This window comes from Diadema antillarum, unplaced genomic scaffold (genome assembly GCF_040938485.1).
Source record: "Diadema antillarum isolate AM-2024a unplaced genomic scaffold, OU_Dant_1.0 scf00000043, whole genome shotgun sequence".
In the NCBI taxonomy this organism is placed as follows: Eukaryota; Metazoa; Echinodermata; class Echinoidea; order Diadematoida; family Diadematidae; genus Diadema; species Diadema antillarum.
Window position 1 is genome coordinate 1,724,421 of NW_027270932.1, and position 14,130 is coordinate 1,738,550.

Consider the following 14,130-nt stretch of genomic DNA (forward strand, 5'->3'; position numbering starts at 1 on the left):
AACCCAATTAACTACTACATTATAATCATAGTCTATTGACCTATTACTAGTCATAAAACATAGTTTCTGTTCTGGCAAAGTGTTTACACTTGCCCAATCAACAGAAAAACTTAAATTTGAAATTTTTCTTCATATTTTCAACATCTTTCAAAAAGCTTCAATTTTCTTAATATTATGACACGCCTGTGTAAACTTTGTTCTACTTGTTCCTGTTATACTAACCGTAACCATCCAGAGCTAATTTTACTTTAATGTTCTCATAATTTGTATAGTGGATGCCTTTATTTCATGAAACAGTAATTGTCAGAGACGTTTTCCATTTTGCTCAGAGACGTGCGATCTTTGATATTTGTGCAGATTCTTACATATTTACTGTCTATCCTTTTTTAATTTACCTCTAATCCAAAGATTAAAATACATAATTTCACAATTGATACTGATTGGCATATCTGTGGAATAATAGCTCTTATAAATCGGCACAAACACCAGGAAAGATTTTGTTATTACTCACATTTTCAGGATTTGTGGGCATTTCCGTCATTGAACTGTGCTGACTCTATTCCAGGATGGCACGTCAGTGCGTAGAATAAGCACGCAAATAAAGTATCATGCAGTGCGCAAGTGTCAGATGAGGGGATGCCCCTTTAGAGATTTTCAGTCAGGGACATTCGTTTTGATCAGAGACATTCGCCTATTTAGGTTTTCAGCCAGAACTTATTTGTGTGGACAGTATGCTACTGAAGTTGCCAATCATCATAGTCGCCTGGATCACACTGACATACTGATCACCAGTTTTTATCTCAAGCATAATCCACTTTCATTAATGACACCATTAACCAATTGAACATCTCTGATGGTTATTCAGTATAATTTTCTTTCATGAGCCACCACTCGATTACTTCATACAGCTCACTCACAAATTTTGATGGAATGGTAGTATGGATAAGACGCTAACTAAATATGACCTTGCATGTTTTCGTATTAATCCTGAATTTTTTGCGTTAATGAAAAGACAATTCAGTAAGAGACGTTCTTTTTCAGACATTACTGAATTTGACATTTCCTGATAAAATAAATAATACGCACGTTCATGGCAGAAGTGTTTGATTTAATAGTTTAAGTGTGTGGGCTTACTCACAAGGAAAGACAAAGCTCTAGAACTGGGTTAGAACAAAAATTGCGATGTGTGATTTTGGGATTTTTTCGTAAAATATGCATTTTTGGCAAATTTTTCAGCTTTAAGGCATTATATTTTCTGGAAATGCTGTAACAACAGTACAAAGTATATATTTTCTAAAAGGCACAACCTTCCCCTACCAAATGATACCTAAAACTATGAAAAACTCCCCCAGGTGACAATTTTACAGGGGTTTGAAAATCGCAAAACCCGAAAATGGCCAATTGTACATCGTTCAACGTTTTCACCCATATATATACACATACATACACATTATTATATACTTGTACGTATACCATTTGACTGCAAAATATGATGTAATTCATATAAAGTACTCTTGATTATATTTAGCAATAAAAGAAATAAAATAACTAATATAGGGACCTTCAACTTAAAGGCCTAATAAGAAAAAGACAGGACTGATTCTTTTTTCTCAAAATTGGGCAAATTACAGGAAATGCTGTAAAAGAGATAATAGGCAGAGATAAAATCAAGAGAATTAGAACACAGATTTTCGTCGGGAGTACGAAAAGGTTACGGAGCGAAACTATTATATGCCAAAATCATGAACATGACTATGTGTTGTCAACGAGCATTTGGGGGGCAAGTATGCTCCATAATGTATTAACCCCACGCTCGGATGATTATTCCGCGTTAAGTACGTAATGAATCAAGCAGAGATGAAGATTAGGTCGATTTCTTTCTATTCTTTGTTCTTGCTACCCCGTGCCATTGTTTGACATTTAAGATGCATCGCGTTATTGCCAAAGTTTGGCGACACTGAGTAAACTCCATCCAATTTACGGCCTAGTTGTGCCTGCGGCTGATACAGTGATTGTCATAATTCTGCTGATTATGCTGCATATTTCATAAACTACTGACGAAAGCTTTAATAGATGAACGCAGCCTCGGGGCCCGCTTTTTCTCACTGTCGCTACGGATAAGTGGAGACCTCCGCATTTTGCCAGAGCAATTAAAGTAGATGAGAAAAGTTTATGTGTATTCCATGAATATCAAAATGAAGATGCCCTGTCGGTTTCGAACATGACATTTTAGAATAAAATAGATCATGCTACTATCATATTTTGCTCGTGTTTCCCTTATACATAAACCATATACACTCATTTATTTGTATTTCGATATCATTTGTATCTACAACACAATATTCATGTTCTCGAACAAATTCAACGCCCTTATAAATGTAGTGCACTTTTTTGGATATTGATGTTTCAAAATAAACCCCAAACAAAACCATTGATAAGAAAACATGAATAGTCTTGAAGACGAACAAGAATTGAGTGAGTCTTGAACAACTCAAACTGCAGCCGCAGCTTTAATTCTTTCAGTGCCATTCGAGTACAATGTGCGCAAATTTCATATACAAACATATGGGCAGGTATGATTAATGTGGCACGCAGAGAGTTAATTACTATTTGGTATCCCCCCTTGATTAAGACCTTCTCTCCAAATGTTTCTTTTGCCAAAGTACAATCAGTGCGAACATAGAGCTTAATACGTATCCTGTTCCTTTTTGTTATGATATCATTCGTGCATATGTTTTATATTGTGTTCAATGAACTGTCCTTATCAGTTGGATGAAAATCAAATTGACACAATAAGTACCGCTTTAAATCATTTTTTTATGGAAATAAAATAAACTATTGAATCAAATTGAATTGAATTGTATTGAATTGAATCGTGTTGTATCTAACGTACAGCGCCGCGTTTATCGGACACTAGGATGTATAATATCGACCGCTAATGACAGTACAAGCTGGTCATATAGGTTATAAAGAATTACTCGTGCTACTGTTAAAGGTAACGCCCACTGCAAACGTCGTTTACTCACTCATGTTGCAGACGGGGTCATGGGCCGAGGATTCATTTTAACCACAGGCCATAGGAACATTCTATTTATTTTCGGATTAATGCTGAGCCGATTATTCGCTGCTCCCTCCTTCCTCATAATCGCATTAGGTTGTGTAAGAACATCTGTTCACAAAGAATGTGATTTCCTGCAAAGAAAATGCGATTAAATGAGCAGCGGGGATGAGAAAAAAAAGTATTCGCCTGTATTAGTCTGTATAATGTTAACTGATTGGATTATATCTTTGAATTGAAATGCCACCGATGGCTGAGGGCTAAAAGATATTTCAGATCTCGATTTGTGAGCAACTGAAATTCTACAAATCTGGGGTACCTCTTAGTACGGGTCGTGTAAAAGGAATTATATCAATAGCGATATAAAGTTCAAGTGGTGGAAAGGGTTCGGATCTCATAAGCTCTCAGTATCACCACAAGTGATGGCGCCCTATAAGTGTAATGAAATCTTCGTGACTTACCAGTGTTCATTTCATTTAGTTTTTACCACAGCCAAAGGCTGAATACCGCCTATCTATATGCACAGACTTGCTTACCCCGTCACATGTAGAAATGCACAATGTGGTCAAACCCGGTCAGATTCAGAGCTTTGTCATTAATTTTGTAAACGGACGTAGAACTACACATTCTATACTAAAAATTGTGCGATGCAGATAGCGAAAAAAATACTGATTCAAACAGTAACAATGTTAGAAATGACATTTAGGAACCTTTTATATCTGTAGCGTCATAAACATCACTATCATTATCACCAACATGCAAGAAACACAGAATCTTCAGGAAAATAAGCTCTGCTTTCGAAAAGGTTGAGAAATATAGCGATAAAATTTTTTCATAAAAAAGGTGGATTGAAAGAAGATAAAGAGAGAAAGGACAGGGAGAGATGACAGCAAGATAGATAGGAAGATGGATGGACAGACAGCAAGATAGATAGGTAGATAGTAAGAGAGGGGAGGAACTTCAATAGAAAGACGGTCGAAAAAGCGAGAAATATTATACAGGGGAGTAGAATGAAATAGGAGGAATGAAATGGAATGACGTTGACCGCATGACATGTGTGTGACAGAAAGGTAGGCGAAAATGCATGAAAAAGTGGAAACGGAGAACTGCGTATGTTTCTTTTTTTTTCTGCAAAACCACTCTACTGTGGTATCCCATGATGCTTAGCGCAAAGGACGGTGGGACCACGTGATCAGAACGTTATTTGGCTTTCGATTCTTCCCTGCAATACGTTTTTAATGACGCACCGATCAATCACGAAAGGACAGAATGGAGTAGAGGACTCTTTGCAAAAGTAGTGGGGGAGCTACTTTCATTGCTCTCTCCCTTGTGAAAAGGACCTTGTCGTGTTGATAAATTCGTCAGCGATTATCCCCGTTTTTCGCTTAATTTGGATGAATGGAAGGAGATGGGGACACGCGAATGTCAACCGTGCCTGAATGCCCCGCTCGGCTATTACCCTTTCACGAGCTGAGTGCTGAAAACGTAATTCAGTCATCGGTAGTACGAGTAGCTCCCCTCGGAAAGTGCTCTCAATTTGCACCACATTTGCCTCAAGAGGGCGTACAGCCTAAAAATAGTACGTTTCTAATCTTTAAGCTCAATTTATCGCTGTTTTGAGAGGGTCTCTGAGAGACTTTCTTTACTTTCGTTTGATGGTTATCATCGGTCCTTTTCCAGCGGCCTCTGGACGAAAACGTCTGTTTTCTTGATTTGTAGATTCTGGACAACATCGCAACCGCAAAACCCATAGCTATCTCATGAGCGACAAATTTACCAGTGGCGATAATAGCCCTCCACCACCCCATCCCCTTCTCATTGCAAGATGGCCAATGAGCTAGCTGTTAGTGCGCTGACAGAAAAACAAAATCCTATCGGTACGACTAAGAGGGGGAAAATGTCTTTCATTTCATTTATTTATTTTCATTTTCAAAAATGAATACAAGCGCAAAGATACATATCTTGCAAGAAAAGAAGCAATATACACATATCAACACAGTAGATAATATAAACACAATAAATTGAGAAGCTTATAGATGCCTGATATTCATCAAGTAATGTTGAAAATGTTGAAAATAAAGAATAGGCTAAAAAGCAGAGCTTGTAATAATTTATCATGCATTCCCCTCAGCTGGTAATATGCAACACTTTCTTTGCGACAATTTCCTTCTCAAAACGTTGGTGATAGGATACAACACGCGAGTTGTCATCTGCACAACTGTACAAACTTGTGAATATTCCTCCTGGGGGAGGGGGGGGGGGAGATCGAATACTGGATCGGCAGAAATGTAAAGGAAGAATACACATCAGACCAACAATGCTATTGCTACAACAACTCAGAGAGAAAAGTCCTTATAGAAAAACAAGTTTGGTTAATCATGTGAATACCAACTGCCGAGTCAACATTATTATCAATTTAAAAGTCAAAAGCAGATTTTGGCAGTAGCGATCATTGACGGTTGCGATGTTGTCCAGAATCTAGCGCTTAAATCAAGAAAACAAACGTTTTCATTGACGGTTTTGAAAATGTTGAGCATTTACTTTCTGCAAATTACTAAGAAACAGTGCAATCCGGGAGACACTGTGTGAACACGCATTAACGAAGCACCCCTCTTTTATACGATGTCTAAACCAAGGCTAAAGTGAAACAGCTGTGCTCTCGATTTTATGCCTCAATCGATCGAAACTCAATTCGTCTTTTTACGTTAAAACCCACAGGGTTCCTTCTTTACCAGAGGGTACATCTATGCAAAAATGTGTGATAGATGATTCAATTATTTCTCAATAAGGCTGAATTAAGATTTCGAAAGGCATGTGCCAGGTGAAATTTGGAAAAGGTCGGAGCACATCGTTTGGGGCCTTAATGAAGGTGGAACGTCAGTGGAGGAGTTATAACATAAAGAAGAGAATAATGTGCTTTTGTTACCTTGATGTAGAAACCGTTGTACCGGTATAACGTATGTACAGCAAGAAGATACTCGCACTATATAAATCCAGCCCCGTACGCTTTGTATCAGCCGGCACTCAGTTTCCACAATTTGAAAAAAGATGAGACCGGAATAATGCATTAATTGGACCATTTTTTTTTTCTTTTGGTCAACTCTGAGATTACATCAGACTGGAGGTTAATTGATCATCTCGGCCCCAATCTTCAGAAACCGTAATGATCTACACCCGTCATTTCTCTCACACGTAATTAAAATATTCTTATTTCAAGTGTGTTGAATCACTTGATATTTGGTGATTGCGATAACACATGTATTAGACATATACACACTAAAAGGTGCGGTGCCCCTGCCTCCTCTGTTCTCGTTTCACGCAAACTTGATAAAAATGGACATGATATCTTAGAAAGATATGAAACAACATGTACGTGATTACCTGAAAGCACGACGCGTAAATTCAATCGCTGTGTGTAAAACGTCGTTGCAAATCTTTAGCAGGGAGAAAGAATATACGTTCATTCAGTAGACATGCAGTCCACTCAGCAATGGTATTCGGGTGTGTAAGCATCATCATCAAGTGCACATGTAGTTATACACACTCCCCTTCACAAACACCGTATACTAGTAATGTGTGCAAATTTCGATACAATAAATTGTATCAAACTTAGGGTCGAACCCATCAATGCACAAAAAAAAAATGCAATGATGTAAGTTTGGTTGTAATTTGTAAGATGAAATGTGTTTCAACTTAATTTTGCAATACAAATTTCCTGCATACTAGATGCATATAGATGTACGATTCCTCATCACGGATACGCAACAATTACTCTTATATAACAAGATGGAATCTTTCTACCAAGCCAAACTTACAGGAGCGCGAAAAAAGAATCTTAAAAATTATACTTGCGGTGACGAGTACAATTTATGCAGTCTATCAAAGGTCGACATTTAATCATTATTGACACTGCTTTAGAATACTGTCATGTCATCTATAGGTTTAGATATTATCCCTTCTGAGGCAGTATACCTATGATAATATTTCATGGATAGTCTTGTGAGGTTCCCAAATCCTTCCACAGCGGATATTTGGACAAAACTAGCGATATTCTTATCTAATTGCGTCCGTGACACACTTCTGACGTATGCAAATATTAGGTGAGTTTTTTTTTAAAGTCAATGATTTTTATTTGTTTGAATTTTGTAATATTTCTATATCACATCACTGCATATGGAAAACCTAATGTTGGAAGTAAAATTTGCTTTTAATTAAATTGAAAAAAATGTATGTGTGTGCGTGTGTGTGTGTGTGTGCGCGCGTGTGTGTGTGCGCGTGTGGTGTGTGTGTGTTCAACAATTGATATTTTGTAGTCCAGGGATTTCAAAAAATAAAACCGTCAGCATTCGACTTCGACTCGACTTCGATAGAAGGTTGCTTAAATTTCTTAGCTCCCTCTACCGCTTCGTCTCTCTCCTTCACTCCCTTGTGGGGCTGATCGAATTCGAGCTGCCGACCCCCCAGCTTTTGCCATCGTGTCCCTGTCGGTTTCCTTCCACTTCACCGGATCATATTTTTTTCCCCCACACTGAGGCGCTTTCCATATCTTCATATACTTGGAAGGCTAATCGGCCACGTCATATCGGGGCAGGGTGTGAAATTCCCCTCGTGTCCTGGTATTTCTGAATCATTTATGGGTTACGCGTGTTTTCCGATCCTTGTGGTTCTCTTACTACCCTGCTCCCTCCCCCCCCCCCCCCCGTCTGCCACAAAGATAACCAAAAAAAAAAAATTAAGCAAAACATTGATTATAAAAGAGACGAACACACGCCAGGGGCACTGGGGTATCATAACAAAGTTTCTTCTTATTTTGATTTCATTACAGCTAAGACGATTACTTTTCATGAAAGGTAGTCCGTAGAGCTTGCACTAACGAGTTTGCCAGGCTACATTTTATTGATGAGACGTGCCATGAAGTTTTCATTTCTGTATGGTGATAATTCTGCTGTATGTTATTGCAGGCACGCCCATGTCTTAATGTCTAACTCTGACAATGCGATTACAATGTAATTGAGAGTCGTTCATAGTGTTTTTAATCCAAACTTCCACGGAAGTTTGATTACCCTCTATACGAACTATATAAATACCTAATTTCTTTCGATACCACATGATGCTCACTCTCATTATATAGACATTTCCGTTGAGGGTATTTTACCCGGAACACACACGGTCGAAATCAACAGAGAATACAATATGAGACTAGGATCTAATAGTACGTGCATGCTTCGATTGCAGGGGGCAGTGTGCAAATGTATATACTTGTGTAAAGACATACAAGAGAAGTTGAGAAGAACGAATGTTATGCTTGAAGAGATAATATCAATAAGAAAATGATTATGATGACAAAATGAGAATGATATCCATGGCAACCACTGTTAAGACCACTCTTCCTTATTCAAAGATCTAGAGGTCATCATCAACCCATTATACCGTGTAGACTCTGTCTATCTTTTCTAGCACTTGAGTTTAAAAGAGGCTTTATAGGCAAAATGCCCTGTTTAAAGCTTTGGAAAAACTAGACAAGAATCACTGTATAATTATTATATGTATCTTGCATTAGAGTACATATAAAGCAAGCATGAACATTTTATTCTGTAGCGCTCCCACAAGAAAGGGAATAAGAAAGAGCAGAAAAAACTGAGAACATGTTTTAGGTTTGTCTGAAGTACGGGCCTCTTTCATAATTTCAAAGCTTTATTTAATCGAGAAATGTACGTTAGGGAAGGCAGAGGTTGTGCATAGCTTCCTTTTAAATCGAATTTTGTCTTTTTTGGGGGGTCTCTCTCTCTTCCAGCTCCAAATGCTGCTTTTGAAGTTACGGCTTATCACCCCCCCCCCCCCCCTCCTAACGTCAAGCTCATGATATTCATGGTATGAACTCAGGAGCACCGGGAATTCATATCGAGTAGATATTGCAAAACATTTGCACCTACTTTCATTAGTTCTCTATTCATTTTCGAAAGGCACATTTTCTTTACATCGTGCTCTGATTAGAAATTCATCGTAACCCAGCAATGTGCATCTGCACTATCAGACGAGAGCTCGATAAGCCAGTCGGGCAGATCCCGGCGTGCCTTTAGCGGAAGCAATGTTTCCACTTTCACTGGCAAGTTTAGATTCCAACTTCAGCTTTACTGGTTTATCCCCGAGGGAAAAATAACGCCTCCTTTCATCTGCATGCCACCCGCGTAGATTAAGCAAAAAGAGCGCCATTTATAGTGCGTTGACTTCGTTTTGCCGCTTAAACATTCGGAGACGGAGTAACGGCACACGCACTCCACGGACTGATTGCCCAATCGTTAAGTAAAGCAAAGTGGTGTTGTGTTTCACGCAAGCGTCTTTAACATGATTCGTCTGCGACCGCCTAGACACAACTGACCTCTTGGGATTGGAGAAATTATTCAGACAAAAACAAAGAGAAAAAAAGGACAACAAAGAACTAAGATTTTGTTGTCTATAAAGTGATTCCAAGTTTATGCAGCATCAATGCGAGAACTAAGATTTTGTAATTGCAACAGCCTCAATACCTTTAAGTCTGAATTGAAGACTTATCTTTTCCAGCAACTTCGTGAATGATGTGTGACACATAGTGGGAGTCGGACGCCTTTGAATGTTTCCACAGATAAATGGCGCTATATAAATGCTGTTTCATCATCATCATCGTCATCATCATCATCATCATCATCATCTATAAAGGTGTGCAAGTTTATGCAGCATCAATATAAGAAGGTTTTACTTGGAGTGATGAAACACGAGGATCGGTGAATGCGAAGCTACTATATCGTCACAGCTATATAGTCTCGATATACCGACCAAACTTTAATTTCAACAAGATGGCGACTTCCTTTTGCAGTTCCTTTGTTTACTCATTCTTTTCTCCTTTCTTTATTTCTCTCTCTCTTGCTTTCTTCCTTCTCTCTCTCTCTTTCAGAAGTTAGTATTAGGAACGCTCAAAACTAATGTCTGTTTTCAGATTGACAGTGGTCTGGGGGAGGGGGGCACGTTCAAGAAGAAGACAAGCGGAATAACAGTAAACAGTTCGTTCCCTCAGTCATAAGATATAATTCGCTATGTCATATTTTGAAGCATGCTGGTGCACTTATTTTCTGTATGAAAGCCCGAAAACTATAAACTAAGGCTAACGTGTCTCCCCAAATGCAGTTTTGTTTCAAGTCAGAGTTTGGTTTTCGTGATCCGGACATCGTTCCAGACATCCCCGCTGGAAGCTCCTTTGCAGCCTGAACGTTCTGACCTCTTGAACACGACTGGTAATCTCACTGATTGATCTTTATACGGTGCACTCCCGTTATTACAAACACGCTTATAACGAAATTCCGGTTACAACGAAGTAAAAAAAAAAAACGAAGCCGCAACATAAACCGCTCTATGTTTATTATTGTTAATCATGATTGTTCGGTTATAACGAAATTTTGATATAACGAAAGAAAACTAACGGTCCCTACTTCATTACAAAGGGTGTCCACTGTATTTGCTTCTGGCAGAGTGCTTGCTTTCGCGAGAAGAGTGTACTTTTTTCAATAGAGTTGTGGCGTCGTTAACTGGCATAGGGTTTATGACTGAGCTGTTCAAACCCAAGATTATAATTCAAGTTACAAAGAGATTCAAACTAGAATAGAAAATAGATATTTGTAATAAACTGTATACATTTTTTTCACTCTTAGTGCTTTCTTTGGAAAACATCCTTGCCTACAGTAAATTATTGCAACAAAGCAATGCGAAAGACGAGGTATTTCTATTTTTCAGACATTAAAGCAACAACAAAGGTGACAGCATCACAAACACACACACACACACACACACACACACACACACACACACACACACACACACACACACACATACACACACACACGTAAATGGGCACGCAATATACTCGTCAACGCGGCAAGCCCTCAAAATCTAGAATAATCAAAGTGTTCCATGCGAATATCTATCGACTCTTCTCAGGTCGGTACGCCCCCTCTGAAGTCAGAGGTGCCCCAGTGCAAACAACCGCAGCAAGTTCTCGCCCGAGAAGAAGGCGGGAAAAATAGCAGACGACATTGCCATTAGCCTTTATGGTCCCAAGAGGTGGGAATATCGCCCAATCCCACGTTGCATATTTTAGCACTTTCCGTCTGGTCTGGCGATCAGAAAGTCCCGTTTTTCACGCTGGAGCCCCCGTCACTTCATTACTTTGCAATAACAGTAACATCATTTTCTTCGAATATCATGGAAGCAATGGCAAGATTGGGAAAGCAGCTACCACATCAACTTTGAAGTTTTCGTGGGGTGCTTCTCATTTGGGGGTACCCGCAATCTTTTGTATTATTGTTCTTGTTTGGCCTTGGCCTGTAAACGTTAATGTTTTTTGCCTGTAAATCAGCGAAGAAAAAGCGAGGAAAAACGAAGGACATAGGTTCGTTTAGAACAGAGTTCTGGTTAGCTTTACGACCATGTTGCACTGGGATTTGGAAAACACAATAAGCATCACTTTCCGGTCAGTTCTGGTTTTTGTTTTTGTTTTTGCTTTTCTTACGTTTTTTCTCTTCCTTCACTCTTAAGAAGAACCATTGACCACAACATCATAAAGTTCCATGCTCACGCCCCACCGAGAAATGTAGACTATTCAGTATATTGAAAGTTTGGGGTTTAAACACAATCTTTGTTGATCGCTGGTAGCCAGAGGTTATAGAGGCACGAGACAACTACAATTCGCTTGTAATGTGTTTTTTTTTTTCTTGACACGTTAATATCATAGTCATTGCGCTGCACGTTTTTTACGAGTTTAATCGCATTGACATGCATGCTGTGTCATGTTTGGAGAACTTACATTCCCCCCCCCCACCCCATTTCACAATCATCAATGCAACATAATGATACTCACAGCTCGATTCAAAGGTCTGACGCTGTGTCACGTCCCGCTTAACACATTTGGGGATATCAGAAGACATTAGTTTAGCCCTGAGGTGACGATAGTCTTCTAACATAAGCCATAATGCCCCCAGCAAATTACAAAGGTCATTACGACTTCATTTGGGAGTGGGGGCTTTGGAAAGGGAAAGGTAGTCACAAGCTACAAATCAACTATTTAAAATGGATTCAAGTTAATAAAAGAAATGAACATTTATTTTGTTCTTATCATCACCTCAAATGGGGGCGCTGTGGCATTATAGTGGATAAGGCTTCTGAGGATCCGAGTTCGATTTCCGCCCAGTGCTTACGTCCTTGGACGGGATGCTACTACCCACTATTATTATCATTATTATTATTATTATTATTATTATTATTATTAGTGTTAGTATCATCATCATTATGATTATTATTGTTACTATCATTACCATTGTTATAATCATATATGTATATATATATATATATATATATATATATATATATACATATATATATATATCAGGCCCGTAGCCAGGGGGGGGGGGGGGGTGCGTCGGGTGCGTACGCACCCCCCCCCAAATTCTGAAAGGTCCACTTTTTCATAATAACGGTTTTTAGCAATTCTCAAGATAACAATCCAAATAGATATAAAGACACATTATATGCTACGTAAATGTGGAAGAGTACGTTTAACAATGTTAAAAATAATTGTACGAAACCCTTTTGTTGTATGAACCATCGGATCGTCCCCATGCACACAAACACAAATGTTGCAATCCATCATTTCGAAAGCACACCCGGAAGGATCAAAACAAAAGAAAGCATTGCTTGATCTCTGCAAGACAAGATGGGCTGCACGACATGAGGCCTACACACATTTCTCCAAGGCGTATGTCTTCATCATTACTGCACTTGAGAACATTGCACATGGAGCAAACATGGATGCATGTGGACAAGATTTCTCGGGAACTTCCTGGAGTCCGAAGAGTAAAGCAGATGCCTCATCACTGCTCAACAGTTTAACTTCGTTTGAGTTTATTGTGACCTTCAACGTGGTGTACACATTCTTATCCCATCTTGCTGGGCTTACTGTAAAGCTCCAAGGTCGTACCATGGACATAATCAAGGCCAACGTCGAAGTTTCGGAGGTAAGGTCGACATATGCTGCACTGACCCAATCAATGGACGAGGAATTTGCCCACACATATGGACAAGCAACCAAGATGGCTGCCGACGTCAACGTCGAGCCATCAATGCCGAGAACTGTTGGTCGTCAATCCATGCGAAGTAACGCACCCGCGTCTTCGCCTGAAGAACACTTTCGAAGAAACGTGGCTGTACCATTTCTGGCCCACATCAACAATGAGCTGGAGAGCCAGTTTTCACCCCTTTCTGTAGTGTCTTCCAGAATCCTCGGCCTTATCCCGTCAGTCTTGTGTGATGACGATTCACCATCCCATTCCCTGGATGAAGTCATAGACACCTATGCTGAGGATATGCCATCAGCGGAAGTGTTTCCGCAGGAGTTGTTCCGATGGAAGCACAAGTACCAAACAAAACCCCCCAATGAACGTCCGTCTACTGCAGCGGAAACAATAAAACAGTGTGATGCAGACATGTTTCCAAATGTTTTTACATTGCTAAAAATATGCTGCACCATCCCCACAACCAGCTGCGAATGCGAGAGAAGCGCCAGTGCCTTACGCAGACTGCACACCTATCTGAGGGCCAGCATGACACAAGACAGGCTGTCTGCTTTGGCACTCATGCATATCCATTACAACTTTGACGTTGATAACGAGAGGGTGGTGAAATTGTTCGCCAGAAAGCATCCCAGCAGACTGGAACTTCAAACAATGCTTAAAGACTAGAAAAAGACTAAGCGAAGATCACACTGCACAAGTGCACATTCAAAGGACCGGCAAATGCTCCCCTCTAACTCCTGTTATGTAATCATCATTTTCTATTTTGGATGATTTCTTGCCTGTCTCAATATATTGTTGATTATTAGTTATACATTTTCTCATGTTGTGACAGTTCGATTGGTTCTCATTTTGAAGTGAGCCAAAACCTAAGAACATTCTCACTTATAATTTCCAAAGAGTATTATGCAGGCACGCAAACTCAATTTTAGTTGTATTTCATTTAAATGTAATGGGTAAGAGGGTATGAGAGAGAAT

General features: G+C 39.4%; 1 protein-coding gene across 1 annotated transcript; it reads left to right on the forward strand.

Moving 5' to 3' along the window:
• The first annotated feature begins 12,888 nt into the window (after positions 1 to 12,888).
• Positions 12,889 to 13,821, forward strand: LOC139713428 (52 kDa repressor of the inhibitor of the protein kinase-like). Its single transcript, XM_071625164.1, has one exon. The coding sequence runs from the start codon at positions 12,889 to 12,891 to the stop codon at positions 13,819 to 13,821; it is 933 nt and encodes a 310-aa protein (XP_071481265.1).
• Positions 13,822 to 14,130: the final 309 nt, after the last annotated feature.

Coding starts and splice junctions, on each gene's coding strand:
- LOC139713428 (XM_071625164.1), top strand. CDS start 12,889: ATGGATGCATGTGGACAAGATTTCTCGGGAACTTCCTGGAGTCCGAAG.